Source organism: Cydia splendana, chromosome 7 (genome assembly GCF_910591565.1).
Source record: "Cydia splendana chromosome 7, ilCydSple1.2, whole genome shotgun sequence".
NCBI classification, from domain to species: Eukaryota; Metazoa; Arthropoda; class Insecta; order Lepidoptera; family Tortricidae; genus Cydia; species Cydia splendana.
Genome location: NC_085966.1, coordinates 2351830 through 2369033, shown reverse-complemented (window position 1 = coordinate 2369033; position 17204 = coordinate 2351830). Strand labels below are relative to the sequence as shown.

Below are 17204 nucleotides of genomic sequence, written 5' to 3'. Positions count from 1 at the left end.
TCGACATTCCAGCTAACTGTTGGGAGGAACGCGCGTAGATAAGACCGGAGTGGCGTCGTAACCCGCGGGAAGGCATGGCAAAGCATGACGGGCTCTGCTTGGACTAACTTAAGCAGAAGCGAAATCGAAGAGCTGCTGGACCACCCCAGGAGTCAAGACACGTCTGTGATCGATGCGGCAAGAAATGCCGATTGGTGATACAGTCATCGCAGTCGATGTAGCCTGTAGACTATCTCATCAAAATACCTTCTTTAGTCGCTGCAACTATCATCTGCAAAGATGCTGTGGAAAATGATGATATAAGTACTAGCAGCAACACACTATCTGCAAAGATGAAACTCTCTCATTTGCTCAGCCTCATTTGTAGTGTTAATTAGTGGCAGCACGCACACTCATGCGCGAATGTCATTGTCGTGAGAAATAGGTGGACATACTAATAGACACGCAAACCGACTAAGTGGGTTTGGGTATTGTATCTGTGCCTGTATTATGTAGAACAGCGGTTCTCAATCTTTTTTTTTTGACGGAACCCTTTTGGAAACCGAAAAACTTGATGGAACCCTACAATAAAACAATAGTAGGTATCGGCGGTGGCGGCATAGTACAATTTTTCGAGGCGACTAAAGCATAGTGTTCTAAATTCTTGCGGAACCCCTGCAGGGGTGTCGCAGAACCCTAGGGTTCCGCGGAACACACTTAGATTATGGCTGATGTAGAATATCGTCATTATAAATAAATGTAACTTTCCATCAGAGAAGGGTTTTGAACAACGCGCCAAGCGGGACGTTTTGGAAACTCAAAATCCCATACAAAATGAGAATTACCGCAAACGCGCACGTCACTACTACATACTTATCTAGAGTCACACCGAGAAAAGTCTGCAGCGATTTTGGTAGCTCACGCAATGCAAGTGTCATTTTAAACGTCAAACTTCTATGAAGTGATGACGTGTAAATAACACTTGCACTGCGTGGGCTATCAAAATCGCTGCAGACTTTTCTTGGTCAACTCTAGTAGATTACAGTACAGATTTCCTGGTATCTAAAGGTGAACCATCCTTATTACAATCGCCTTAAAGGGACAACGTGTATAAACAAGAAAATTGAATTGGTTTCCGCAGCACAAGCTGGCCTAGAATTCGCAAAGAGATTTAGCGAAGCACCGCAGAGGAACCAGCAATACTTTGCCCTCGAGGTCTGTATCACAATTCACATGGTTGATGGTCAAAAGTAATTGTAAATTTTATTCGAGAGCGTGACGTGACGTACGCGTTTGCGTTAAGTGTCATTTTGTATGGGATTTTGAGTTTCCAAAAGGTCCCGCTCGGCGCTCTGTTCAAAATCCCATATAAAATAGAAGTAACGCAAACGCGAACGCTCGTCACTATCGAATGAAATTTACACGAGGGGTTGTGTATCATATTATGGCAGATGGTCAAACGTCAGTCGACTTATTTTAGTCTTTAAAATGGCTTTAGGTTAGCATTTGGATTCAGCACTGTACAGCAAGGTGGGTGACCATTCTTGAAAGCTAAATTTGACCCATTTCCCGATTTCCGATTAAGCTGAAATTTTGCATACATATGTACATCAGATGACAATGCAATATTACGGTGACATGGAGCTGATCTGATGATGGAGACAGGAGGTGGCCATGGGTACTCTGTGATAAAATAAGGCAAACTTATTGTGTTTGGAGTTGTTAGAATTGTCTCGATGACTATTATAGTTGCCTATGAAAAGAAAAGTTTAATCATCAATAGAAGCTTGTACAGTCGACGTCAAAGATGTGTTTACACTTTTGCAACTTACTCCTTTGTAATAAGGCGAAAAATGTAAACATATCTTTGACGTCGACTCTACCAAAAATGTAATTTTGGCCAAAAACTTATTTTTAAATAACGTTTTGCACAGGAATGCAGTATAGGTAAGTACTGTCCAGTATTAAGGCTCCGTCACACAGACGAGTTTTGCTTCAAGAAATGTCAATCAATATGGATGCCTTTTCAGACATTTTCTGCAGCAATGCAGCTGCCAGCAATACTGCAGCAGGAAGACTGGTATGTCTACAATTACATAAGATGTGCTCACAGCCTGTTACAAACCGGTTTGCGAATAGACAAGCGCTTTGCAGCGAGATGGAAAGACAATAGAGTTTAATTAGAAACATAAACTTCGTTAGCTGTTCCATTATACTCCTGTAACCGACTACTAAAGGGGAGGTTATGCGTTTCAAATCTATCTGCGTGTGTAATTGAGTTGTTAGTATTGTTAAGCTTAATGATACTGGTTGTTTTTAATGTTCAGCCATTCGCAATGGGATCAATTTGTAAATCATAACAGATTTTTTTAATGAAGCCAAAATCGCAAATATAATTGGTTTATTATTATATAGGGTGTCCCTAGCCATTGGACAAAGCCGAAATGTACATATGCATTAGGGTAATTAGAACCAGTATACAAAGTATCATAACAATCGGTGTAGCGGTTACGAAGAAATTAACAAATTACGTTTTTTTTACTTTAGAGCAACCTGTATGTGTTAGTAGCTCCAGATTAATAAATAGTATGAAACCTTCTTGAACCGTTTTGATTATCTTTTTTATTTATGACATTAATAAGATTCTGACTTTTAACAAATGTCATCATCGCCGCATATTTTCAAACAAATTGTCAAAAGCACTGCCAATGATTAATACAGTATGTTTCTTTTTGTTGTCGATTATTGGAAATAACTATTGTTTGATAATTTATTTTTTTATCTTTTGTTCTAATAAAAAAAAATTACTATTGGAGCATTTCTGAGAAGTAACCCTACGTGGGATTTCAGGGTTTGTCCAATGGCTAAGGTCACCCTATATATCGGCTGATAAGGCGTCCTTGTTATAATGAGATATGTTTTCTTTGCAATTTTGGAGTTTGTTCCATTATCGCATTATATAATGCATTCGGAGAGCGAACTAAAGGGTGTCGAATACCCTTCTATACTCTGCAGGAAAACAGCACAGCAATATAGCAATAGCTATTTTGTACAAGAATTATACTGCAATGGTAAGCGAAAAAAAAAAAAGCGAAAGCAATACGAGCAACGATTGACAATAAATAAAAGAAAATTATACATGTTCTCTTGTTTTTTACTATCGAACCACGCCTTTTTTAAGGTTTTGTTTGGGTTGGAGTAAATTTAATATACAGATTGCAAAACCAATCGGTGGAGCCGAAGGCACAACTACTGCAACTTACAATGTAATTAGTCAATTATCATAATTTACACAACTGAGAATAACTGTGAGAATTGCAGCACTATTATTACCTAGTAACATGGAGGAACCAACAAGAAGACAGACAATCTAAAAGTCTTTCCTTCAATATCCGCGATCTATTGAACGGATCATTTTGATAAGGCGTAAACCACCTAAGTACCTAAACTAGACACTGAAATAGATATAGAATAGGTACCTAGATTTCATTTAGGAAATCGTTTTGTATAATGTAGAAAAATATATTTATTAATAACGAACAAAATATATAATCTAAACATTAAAATTAAAACTAAACTAACTAAACTATGGTACAATGCCTCAAGGGCCTATTTTAGATTTAAGCTAGTTATTAATTTAGTTTAGTAGTACCACTGTATATATATTGTATGTAAATAAATGATCAATCAACTATATAACAAATCTTAAAGTAAACTTATAAATAAAAAATGCTCCCCAGTACGGCTACCATCAGTTTGTCACTGACATAAACGCCGTCGAGAACGTAATTTAATTTCTATACATCTCGCTCGCACTCGCATATTAGTGCAAACGGGATGTGTAGAAAGTAAATTACGTTCTCGACGGCGTTTATGTCAGTGACAAACTGATGGTAACCGTACTGGTCACCTTGCGTTATGCGTTACTGTGCCCAGGCTGGCAGCGTTACCTTTATGGATGGCCAGGCTTATCCTCTGGCCGAGGTAGCTGCCAGCCCTCCGGTCACCTGAGGTGTCAGTAAGGCGCTCGGACATTTCCTTGAAAAAGGTTTTGGCGCTAGGCTTCCACGGTCCCAGAGTTTCTACGCCAAACAATAGATTTATAGTATAATAATATGACATAGGTACCTACTAAAGAAAAAGTGACCAAACCCTATTAAGGTGACCGAGGCAGGAATCGAACCGACTTCTTCAGTTTACGCGGCTAATGCCCTGGCCTAGTGGTCTAGTGACCACACTGTGCATCTATTTCAGTTTATAATTTATATGTAGAGTAAGTAATATGACTACTTTAAAACACAAATATAAATATTAATTGTTTTGTTCCCTTGTTGTAAGGGGCCTACGTCCCAAGCAACATGAATGTTCAAAATTGCTTAATTTCTTTTAATAGATGGCACTACTGAACCTGAACCAAAAAATATGGTGTCTGTAAAGTCGGTTTACAGACGATAATTGAGTCGCTTAACTTCAAACTCGGGTAAATCCATCTGTCAGATTATGTGATTTTGGTATTAAGAAAAGGTAATATGGTTGATATTTGCTGAGAGGGTCGAATGGATTTACCCGAGTTTGAAGTTAACCGACACAATTTTGCGTGATAACGTCATAATAAAACATTACATATTACATTACGTAACGTTACCATGGAGATTTGTCCACAACGTTACCATGGAGATCCGTCCACAACGTGACACTTTTTAGTGCATGCTACCGGTGTTCATCGATTTATAAGACGTTATCACGTCAAAAATTCTGAACAGGCCCCGTAGACAACATACCAATCGCTAACGCTCCGTAGCGAACGAAACGCAACTGTCACTGTCACACTAATATGGAAGAGCGATAGAGAGACACAAAGCGATTCAATGGCGAAGCGTAAGCGATTGCCACCTAGGCCGCTTGAGTCGTGCTGCAGTCAGTACCGTCGAATCTTTACCATAAGGGCACACCTGGCCCGTGCCCTGGGCCCCCAAGGGGGCCCCTGAAGGACAGACAGTAACAGTAAATTGATTACCCATGATAAATAGAAGATCGTACCTAGTAGAAAAATGTTAGTTTAATTCGCTTTCTTTACTTTCCAAAAGGGCCCCAAATTCTTATGTGCCCAAGGGCCCCAGTATAGTTTAAGACGGTTCTAGCTGCAGTGACGCATCTGGCAATAACCAGAATATTGGACGAACACGAATATGTAAAGTCATTGTCAGTCTTCTTGTTAAATTCGTCTATGTTAGTAACTATTCAAGAACCCGACGACCCCATCATTCATCAATTTTACGACCAACACGTTTAGGTACAGAAATAGATCCTGTAGGTCATTCAGAATCCTAACCTTCGTCAGGTTACGGATCTAAAAAAACTTCTTAAAGTACTTCCTTTTCTTTATTGGCAGAAGCCATTTATTTAAATTAACCGCCCACTTTGAAGACAACTAGCACGAGGAAAAGGTAATGTTACTTACAGCACAAATATGGTTGATCTATTTCGATAAAGAAGGGTAAAAATGGGACCCTATTACTAAGACTTCGCTGTCCATCTGTCTGTCTGTCCGTCTGTCTGTCTGACTGTCTGTCACGAGGCTGTATCTCATGAACCGTGATAGCTAGTAGGCAGTTGAAATTTTCACAGATGATGTAGGTATTTCCATCGCCGCTATAACAAGAAATACATAGGTAGTTAAAATTCTATAGCCTTTCTTAAACTTTGCTCTCATATCAGAACGCACTCTGTATATGTACATATCATAAAATTGCAATAATAACACATTATGTTTTATGTATCCTACCCAATCTATAGTTTTATCGCCTACTATTATTTCCTCGTAAATCGATTTCGCTTTCTATTGTGATTGTTGCAATATTTCCGCAAGATAAAACACTATAAAGCAAATTCAAGCGGGTCATTTTCTGCGGAAACGTATATACACAGTGACCCAGTTTTATTGCACTCAAGTGTATTGAACTTTATATAAGTGCTTGATGTATTTTATTGCCTCGTGCAATTTTTATTACATTTGAAATGCGAGCGAAACATACAGTGATTGTCAATAATGATATAATATCTGGGAGACCGAGCTTTGCTCGGAAAACTTAAAAAAACTCAAAAATGCGCGTTTTCCCAGAGATAAGAGTGATAAGACCTAGCTAGATAGATTTTTCGCCCCCGAAAATCCCCATATAGCAAATATCTTCGAAATCGTTAGAGCCGTTTCCGAGATCCCCGAAATATACTATATATAAATAAATAAACAAGAATTGCTCGTTTAAAGGTATTAAATATAATATATAGATAGAAATATCCTACCAAATGTATAGTTTTATCGCCTTCTATTATTTCCTCGTAAATCGATTTCGCTTTCAATCATGAGTGTTGTAATATTTCTGCAAGATAAAACACTGAAATGCAATATAAACGGTTCACGTCCTACGGAAACGTATATACATAGTGACCCGGTTTCAAAATAGGTATAAGTATCAAAATCTTACATGTTCTACCATAGAATAACTAATAGTACTACCGTACATAAAATTCACTCCTTCACAAAAGTCAGATTTACGTATAAAATTATACATATACTCGCCGCCTGCAACAAAATTAAAACTTATAACCGCGCACGAACGGTGAATCTTGTTTGCGCGAGCGCCACGTGACATGACTATCGTGCGGTCCAGCGGCAGCCCACTGCCACGCCTGCCCTGCCCGGGAGGTGCGCCGGCCAAATGTACCTAAACTGCGTACCGTAAAACGGGGTGAGTAGATTTCGCGGCTAGCTATGGGTTATGAATGGGGAGAGAAGGATTGAGAGGGGGGTGAGGTGGGTTTTTAAGGCTACTGCTACAAAAATAATGTATTCCAATTTAAAAAGGAGCTATAGTAATATTCATAATAAAAAAAATCGATCCAACAATCTTCCAAAATCACCTTTGTATGAAAAACCCTCTCACCCCAAATACGAGGCACTACGGGGTGAGGTGGGTTTTCCTCTTTATCGTCAAAGCTATGAAATGGAACTACCCAAAATAAAATACAAACGTACGAACCACTTATTATATACACCATTCAGTTTTCACATGTAAAAATAAAATTTTATCGAGGTTTGAAAGTCAAATTTCACCCAACTCACCCTATTTTACGGTAGTGACACCCCCCTGGTTCTACGTACTTCCGCAAGAATTAGTTTAGCAACAAACCGAGTGACCGCATTCATCATATCGTCAATCGTCCTTTTTCTACGATCCCGTATCACATGGCAGACAATTGTCGACCTATCATCACCAGAGTACATTTAAGTAATCCATCTTTGAACCAAAATAACCAAAACGAGCGCAAAAATATGACAATGCAGTGGAAGCCTCGGTGTAAAAGATTTTGATTTTGTAAAAGGAATTGTGCTGGGTTCCTAAATAAAGTATACTTATTAGAAAAAGAGCGAGAAAGGCGACAGATTTTTGACACTTAGGAAGCATGCCAACAAGCCAAAAATAAGAAATGGACGAAGGTGTAAAATACCACTTGCATAGAGTAGGAATATTAGGACACAAGGGTCTAAAACGTTATGGAATAGGTACTGGCGTATTTTCTGTGGACGATACAAAATTTACCTGACAATTTACAGAGGCTTTAATCATACAGCATTTTAAGAAGTAGAATGTTGGAACATGCCTATAAGAGTCCGACGAGAAAATAAGGCTTTAAAGTCCATATATTTTATAATGTCCACAGGAAAGACATATACCTAATAACCTCAATTCTTTTATAAAAAGTTTTTAACATACATGCAGTTGTTAAGATCTAAGATTTGAACGAATAACGCGAACTTCTAATTTTTTAAATTTATTTTTAAATTCTTCTAATTTATTTTTTAATTACAGCGGCCATGACGTTCTCAACCTATTCAGACGACACCCTGTTTATCAAAAGCTTGTAACTTGTAATACAAGTGGAAGTCCCTTTCTAACAAAAGCTGTCAAAAAGGGACTTCCATTTGTATTACAAGTTACACAGGCTTTTGATAAACAGGGCAATCTTACGAGGAGTTTTCATGCCTGCGAAAAGAACAAAACAAACACAGGGATTTAATATCAATGGTGTAAAATTTGGTTTCAGCGTTACGATCACGGCCCCGGGCGTCGCGATGGCTTTATCAATTAATATAATTGCGGCGACGGGCGCCGAATCTAACCGAAATAACTCAATGTGATCTTGCCGATGACTACATGCAGTTGTTAAGATCTAAGATTTGAACGAATAACGCGAACTTCTAATTTTTTTTTATGTGACAGTCAGCAAACGAGCAGACGAGCCGCCTGATGGGAAGCGGTCATCGTCGCCCATGGACATGGAGCCACTTAAGCGTTGCCGACCCTTGAGAACCCTAAATACCCGCTTCTTGTAGAATCCCATGTCGTAGCGCAAGGGAAATACCTCAAGAGACAACTCATTCCACATTCTACACGTTCTTTTTTTTATTTTTATTGGAAAAAGGTAAACATTTGACCACAATCTCACCTGATGGTAAGTGCCGATGCAGTCTAGGATGGAACATGCTTACCTAAGAGATACGGGAAGAAACGAGCGAGATAACCGCTTATTCTTGGTGTGGTGTGCTTGTAATTCTACAAAGATAGGTTACTGTCGCATTCCCTATATTGTGCCCATATCATGTCATCCGAAGTAATCAAGTCAGTCGCCAGTATACAACGCGCCGAGTCGCACGCGCGCAGTGTTGTGTTGTGTATTATGTTTTAAATTATTTGGAGTCATGTCAAAACTCAAGGTAACTTACATATAATAGCCGCTTATAGTTCTAGTCTAGAAATACTTGAAAATTGTTAAAATACTTGTGTACAGGATGTGGTTATAATAATGATGATCACCCATGCGAAAAGGGTGTACTTACTTATGTTTTTCTTTGGTAAACAAAACAGTTTGTTTCGTTGAAAAATTTAGTTTCGTCTCAATTACTTGGATGAATCTGGATGTATCTGGTGCTATGTTCTTTGCAAAGTGAGATAGCGATCAGAAACATAATAAAATTGAAGATAAGTGTAACTATAGTTAATGTGATTATCTAAAGCTATATGAAAGTAAATGGGTTTACTATTTTAGCCCCTAATATTAGGTCATTACCTATGAAATTGGCGTTTTATTCGGAGAATTTCAACGAAACACGAATTTCCATACAATTAATTTTGCGGATATTTTTTTGATGGCTAATTCAAACCAAACAAAATTTTTCCAGTAATTTTTGACACCTTTAAGGTATGTTTTCAATATCTCCATTTCTTGAAAATTGGTACCATTAGAAAAATATAAGTAATTTTAATACTCGAACCGACAGCACATGAAAAGACCTATTTTCAAGGCTTAATTCTGAACACTTAACAATAAAAAATAACAATTAATTGTATGTAAAATCGTTGTTTATTGAGTGCACTGTAGTTTTATTGTAATTGTGTATGTACTTTTGTAAAAAAAAAAAACTAGGATCAGACTTATATCTATGAATAAAAACGCCAATTTCATAGGTAAGGACCTAATAATATTATAAAAAACTATAGTAAGTAACTCTGTGTCTGTCTGTTAGGTACCTCTTCATGCTCAAACCGCTTAAGCGATTTAGATGAAGTTGGGTATCTATGGTGATAGTTTGAAGCCAGGGGAAATACTTAGGTTAGTTTTTATCAATAATCATCATCATACCAAGGAGGAAAAGCTAGTTTTTACACTACAATACCTACTCGTTATTGCACACTTCAATAGAAGAAAACAATACAAAAAAACGATCTCTGCCATACAACCTTTAGGAAGCGGAAATTAATAAATTTACACATGTAAGTAAGTGTTGCAAAAGCAATGAAAGAAACCTATCAGGCTATCACTAAATAAAAAAGAAAAAAAATTGGTATAATGACTTTGACCCATGTTCTTTCACTGATATACACGAGTATAGGCCAAAGGTATGGCGCCATCTATACCAGCATAACTTTTTCATGATTTTCCGAGGTACGTTTTTTTCTTAGACATATCTTATACGGATTTACATATAAGTATCTTTGCCAATAATAATACATAGTACTGACATACATAGGTAGGTATATTATGAAATGTATAAAGCACAGATCTATTACATAAAACCTTTAAATATATCATAATGTGCACGTATGACAGTCAGTGAGTCCATCTTGTACGTTTATTGGTCAATAAAGGGTCGATAAATTTGATAATAAAGTGATTTAGCGTGAGGGACGGTCTATTTGATTAAAATGAAGTATTTTATTGAATTACGTAGGCACTTACAATATTATAAAATAGGTGGTGGACAATAGAGTGGTTTAAATTTCATATTGCCATCCATGGTATCAATCACGCCATAGGTACTAGTTTAAAAAAAAATATTATAATTTTGTTCCGATATAAATAACTCCACCGAATCAAAAAGTAATATAGTGACGGACGTAAAATCGCATTTCCGACAGTATTCGCTAAAATGGATAGGTACTCTAAGTACCTAATTAGAGTCAGTCCATGAAAAGTCTGCAGCGGACTTGATAGCCCACGCAGTGCACGTGTTATTTTAAACGTCAAACTTCTATGAAATTATGACGTATAAATGACACTTGCACTGCGTGGGCTATCAAATCCGCTGCAGACTTTTCTTGGTCTAACTCTATTGACTTTGATGACTCCATAAATTATTTGTAGACAACGTCGAGACAAAATCGAGTATGTATGTTAGGTTGGTATGATAATAGTTGGTTGGAAAGATAGATAAATTTAGATAATATTTTTTAATGATTAATGGAACGAATGCTTCTATATATCATCGTCCAGCGACCGTCGGAAATTACTTGTAAATTTGCTTCTCTTTAAAAAAAAATATTCGCCCTATGGTAAGCGATCGTCACAGCCTATGGACGCCTGCGATTTCAGGGATGTTATATACGCGACCCATTAAAAACTATTTTGTAGAGCCCCATACCTAATGCAGGTCCTCTAGAAAACTTCGGCCGATAGCTATTCCACAGCCGGGGCCTCCGCGGGAAAAAAGTACTCTTAAACCACACTGTTCATGCCTGTTTATTTAATGGTATGGCATGCATACTTAGGCAATCAGAGTACAGCTTTGAGGTTGTCAAGCCAGGTAACTACGTCGGGTGTCAGGGCAGGTCCTCAGCTGGGCCAGAATAGAAGCTAAGAGGGCAGCGCCGAAATATGTGCTCAGTAGCTTGTTCTTCTTCGTCGCACTCGAAGAGGGGAGATTCCTTCCAACCCCACTTATATTGGAAATAATTACAGCGGCCATGACGTTCTCAGCCTATTCAGAGGACACCAGTGCCCTGTTTATCAAAAGTTTGTAACTTGTAATACAAGTGGAAGTCCCTTTCTAACAAAAGCTGTCAAAAAGGGACTTCCATTTGTATTACAAGTTACAGGCTTTTGATAAACAGGGCAATCTTACGAGGAGTTTTCATGCCTGCGAAAAGAACAAAACAAACACAGGGATTTAATATCAATGGTGTAAAATTTGGTGTCAGCGTTACGATCACGGCCCCGGGCGTCGCGATGACTTTATCAATTAATATAATTGCGGCGACGGGCGCCGAATCTAACCGAAATAACTCAATGTGATCTTGCCGATGGCTTGTGGAACTTGTGAATTCGTTTTGATAGGTTTGGTTTGCTCTTATAAGATTAGGTACCTACATCATTCGAATTTAAACTGTCGTAAGACATACAACATTAAGCTAATTTTACGGTTTAAACTACGTATTTTAGTCACTCGCGCACATAACACAAATATGGCACAGATTAGGCAGTACAAATGCAAACTTATCTCTTTAACGGATATATAGATCACACTGAATGATTCTTGCTATATGGACAAGACCAATGGCTAAATCGATAAAAATTAAAATGTTACAGAAGCTAGTGAAAGACCTTAGTACATACAATGTATATTAAGCACTTATGTATATGTATTTTTGCATAAATGGTCACATACTTAAAGACAAGGTAATTAGTTATAATAACAATGTAAAATAGTGTCGTGAACACAGAGATAATGTATTAAGGAAACAAAGCGAGTGTAAGGGCCCCCTCACATCTGGCGTCTTTCGAGCGTCGGCGTCTGTCGGCGTCGGTCCAGCGCTATGGAAAATGACGTCGCTGCGCAGTTGCGTCGACGCTGCGTCGACGTTGCGTCGACGTCGGCCATAGAATTGTAGACGCCGACGCTCGAAAGACGCCAGATGTGGGGGGCCCTTAGTTTCCGAAAAATGTCAAGCATAATATATCGTTAGAGTTCTTATAACTATTTTCGTTGATATTATACCAGGTAATTAGGTTAAGATGTTATGGAACATGGGTCCTATTTAAAAAATTTTGATGGGATCTCAACTAAACTGCGGTTTTTCCAAGTCGTCAAAGTGAAAAAAGTTGAGGGACCTAAGTATTACACAGTTTATACACTTTTCTCTTAAAATATTAAAGAAATAAGGAGGACTAAATGTAACCATGCTTATTTATTGTACCAGTCTTGACATGCAATAAAATGTCTTATTTAAAGGCATAAATTTGCTTTTGTGATTTTACTTGATTAGTCTTCTAGTTTAGTTTAAAACCTAGATGAGACTTCAAACCTTCCTTAAAAAAAAACAAAGCATTAAAAAACAACAAAAGTTCTAAAATTGGCACAACTTGGAATTGTGCCAAGTCAAAGCTACCCTACATCTACTATTTTAAGCCTAGGCTGTCAATGTTACAAAAATGCCATTTTTGTTTCTTCAGTCACGATTTCTGTTTTAAAAATTCAGTATTCGGGCGGCCACGGACTGTCCAGTCTCTATTTTTGTTTTCCTTTTTTGTCGTCAATACTGTCAATACTAGTGAATACCTATCATAAATATCAATTTTCATCAAGATTAGAGCAAATTTTCCGTCGGACGTACCGTTTTCGAGTCACAAGCAAAAAACTGAAATAGAGCAAAAAATTATGCATACCTCCTGGGATGGAGCAAACACGGATTACACGCATTTAGAACCAAATGAAGGTATTAAAACGATTTCCAGATTGCTGGGAATGAATTCCTCAAAACGCTTTTTTATCCAATTTGAATTGGCCTATAATTGCTGGGGTCGCCGTCATGGAAATCCATGAAGAGGACTATATAATGTACGCTCGAAAGTATTAATTCCATGACCCATTTCGTCCCTTGTCACAGTGACAATCAATATGAAAGTCGCTAGAGACCTCATACTGTTGTCACTGTGACAAGGTACAAAATGGGTCATAATCATAAATTAAACCTTTCGACTGTACGGTACGGTCAATGTATTCACAAAAGACACACGGCGCGATTCGGGAAATGAATTAGAGATTCACTAGATATGAAATAGTAAAGATATATTATATTTATTATTTCATATCTAGTTAATCTCTAATTAATTTCCCCAATCTCGCCGAAAGACGTTAAAGTGCATGTTTAGATATTTTTGACCACCCCAGCCGCTCCGATTTATATTATCTGATGGCTTTACGTGGTACTAAAACCAGTGTATGTGAAACAGATACAATTATCAGTAGATCTCTGAAAGCAGTCATGCGAGTCGAAGTTTATTGTTCATAATTGTTATTAGACGATCCATTCATTAATGACTAATGACTAAATCTCGCGTCTGCGAAAATGGTCATTGGTCGTTATTATATCGAGAGTCACTGTTACAACCAGATATGGAATTTATCCGTGTAATCATTAATTAAGATGTTTTTTGAAATAACCAGATACGAGCTTTTTAGGGTTCCGTACCCAAAGGGTAAACGGGACCCTATTACTAAGACTTCGCTGTCCGTCCGTCCGTCCGTCCGTCCGTCTGTCTGTCACCAGGCTGTATCTCACGAACCGTGATAGCTAGACAGTTGAAATTTTCACAGATGATGTATTTCTGTTGCCGCTATAAAAACAAATACTAAAAACAGAATAAAATAAAGATTTAAATGGGGCTCCCATACAACAAACGTGATTTTTGACCAAAGTTAAGCAACGTCGGGCGTGGTCAGTACTTGGATGGGTGACCGTTTTTTTTTTCATTATGGTACGGAACCCTTCGTGCGCGAGTCCGGCTCGCACTTGCCCGGTTTTTTTTAATACGTCATAAATCGTAAACCGCAATTTTATTATGTTACTTGCTGCTACGGAACCCTTCATGGGCGAGTCCGACTCGCACTTGCCCGGTTTTTACTTTTATTGGTCGCTAAGTTTAAATTAACATTAAATCGTGTAATGGGGTATTCCAGAAAAGTGTTGGGTACGTGACGCTATTTCCTATACACTTCCGATTGAAAGAATATCTACTGCCCGATTCGAACTTTAAGATACGTCAGTTAATAGATCTAGAAACGATATGGATTAGATGTGTCAGTGTCAAAAGTGACGTTTTTGTTCGAAGAATAGATGTTTGACGTTTTAAATAATACTTGCACTGCGTGTGCTATCAAAATTGTTGCAGACTAATCTTGGTCTGACTCTAACTTATTACAATCTGTGTAAATCAATCCTACACCTTATAAAACAAGCCATATTCATTCATTCATTCTTTTAAAATTATGGCTTCAGCCCATTAGGGCTATTTCGCCAGTGTCAAGGTCGTAGTAGCAGGGTAAAACGATTGAAATTGTACGGTTAGTACAAGACAGTGTACGGTGATTTAGCTCTTGTAAAGCGATAGCGGGCTTTACAAGAAACACGTGGACAACCGGCCGTAGACTCCAAAATGATGGTTAAACGTGCTTCAAGATAAATTCTCCATTCACTGCACACTACCACATTAGTTTACTGTATAATAGGCTATCGATATTACACTTTAAACAATATTAATGAGCAAAAAACGAATCAATTAATCTCGCCGCGTGCCATCAAGATGGCGCTCGAACCGGAAGTCCAACAAGCCATCATATTCGAACTTTAAGATACGTCAAATAATAGATATGGAAACGATATAGATTGGATATGTCAGTGTCAAACAAGTGTCAAAAGTGACGATTTTGTTCGAAGAAATCTCACTTTATAAATAACACTGGCACTGCGTGTATTATCAAAATCGTTGTAGACTTATTTCATCTGGATTTGTTAAGGATATAATCTGTCAGCTGTCACTGTGACATTTCCTCAACCATAAATGTTACTTTACAGCTGACAATAGATAATATAAAACAAATGCAGATCATATAAACGTAGGTAACTATACCTACACTACACAATATAACTATATTGTGCCGCTCCTGAGCGAGCGTAAGTCAATTTACAATTGATTGTTTTTATTGAATCTTAGATGCGCGCGCGCAACGCGACTGATTTTTGGTGTTTGACGTCATATTGTCCTTGATCCTTGATAGGAGAGTAGCGGCCCGATTCAAACTTTAAGATACGTCAGTTAATAGATCTAGAAAAGATATGGATTAGATGTGTCAGTGTCAAATGTGACGTTTCTTCAAACAAAAACGTCACTTTTGACACTGACACATCTAATCCATATCGTTTCCATATCTATTATTTGACGTATCTTAAAGTTCGAATATGGCTCGTCCGCCATGTATGTATGTTCGCGATAAACTTAAGAACCACTGAATGGATTTTCATGCGGTTTTCACCTATCAATAGAGTGATTCTTGATGAAGGTTTACCTGTGTAATTTGTTAAGGTTTTGTGTAACCCGTGCGATGCCGCGGCGGGTCACTAGTATATAATGATAAAATCGAGTTCATATTTTGAATTTGACTTAGAATCGGACCGGAGTTAGGGGTGCATTCCAATTTGAAAATTTTATCTCGATTTGAGAATATTTAGTCTCCCTTGGAAATATTGATACAAAGCGGTATATCACGCGACGAGACTATCAAATCAAATCGTATTTTATTGGAATATGCCTGCAGGGCCCTATTTCACCAACCCGACGTTTGTCAGTGACAATTGTCAAGTGACCGGTCACAAGTGACAATTTCGTAAACTGTTTTTGTATAGAAGTGCTTATAAACTTGACAGGCATTTAGTTACAATTGTCAATCTTTCATTTAATGACAATGATTTGGTGAAACAAGAGTAGTTTTTATAAGTCGACATGTTTGTCAATTTGTCGGTAATTCTTGACATGAAATCGGAGCTGTGTCAGGCTTAGGGTCTCCCCAGATATATCGACGCGCATTCGGCAAAATCCGATAGGAAACAGCTTTATGTCCGCGCAATAAGCGCGAAAAAGCCGTCGACACGTCGGCAGGTGCCGGCCGATGCGAGCCGAGCCGAACAACGACTTTTTCGCTCTTATTGCGTAGACATAAAGCTTTTTCCTATCGGGTTTTGCCGATTCCGCGTCGACATATTTGGGGGAACCCTAAGGTGACAATTGTAGTGTTTTCTTTGTTAGCAAACCCCGTTATTGGCAAACGTTGGCAAAATTTTGTACCCTAAATTCGCCTTTAGAGTACAAATAAAAATCGCTTTAAATCGCTTTTAAATTCTTCTTAACATGCATGAAATCATTATAACACTATAAATAGCAATTGTTGCCTACGAAGGCGTAATTAGTACTTCAACATTTAGGATTTGGATTGGGAATAAGTCTCAGTATAGTTTTGATTACGTTGGGGACCGGTAGCGAAATTAGGTATGTTTAGGTAGGTATTGTTTTTTTTTTATAATTTACTTGGGCTAAGTTGGGCACTAACGGTAAAGTTAGGGTTTTGGTTAGAAAATGAATCTCCGCGAAAGCAACAGAGGTGATATATAAAGTAGGTACGAATAAATTTCTACTTTGACGTCACTGCACTTTGCATTTGCAGAAAAAATTACTTAAAAGTAACAAAAAAATAATGCTTTCACGCCTTGTCAACAAATAATGTAGGTATACGCTGCATTAGATGGGGTTGGGATCTCAATCAATATCATGTTAGTGATGACAACACGGCACATTGAAAGCAACTAACGATCTCTTGTCAAGAATTGACAAATATATCGACTAGTAAAAATTACCCCTGTTGCACAAAATAATTGTCATTAAATTTAAGATGGACAATTGTACCAAAATACCTGTCATGTTTATATGAAATTCTATACAAAACAATTTACGAAATTGTCACTTGTCAATTGTCACTCGACATGTGTCACTGACAAATGTCGGTGTGGTGAAACAGAGGTCTGTCATTTTTAGACAATTGTCGTACCTGTCGTACT

General features: G+C 37.8%; 1 protein-coding gene across 1 annotated transcript in view; it reads left to right on the top strand.

The window, feature by feature from the left end:
- Nucleotides 1-8605: 8605 nt before the first annotated feature.
- Nucleotides 8606-17204, top strand: part of LOC134792327 (angiotensin-converting enzyme-like) — a 95584-nt gene continuing 86985 nt past the window's right edge. The window contains exon 1 of the mRNA XM_063763597.1: nucleotides 8606-8755. Within this exon, the coding sequence (XP_063619667.1) occupies nucleotides 8741-8755 (15 nt within the window). The 5' untranslated portion in view covers nucleotides 8606-8740. The remainder of the gene's footprint in view (nucleotides 8756-17204) is intronic.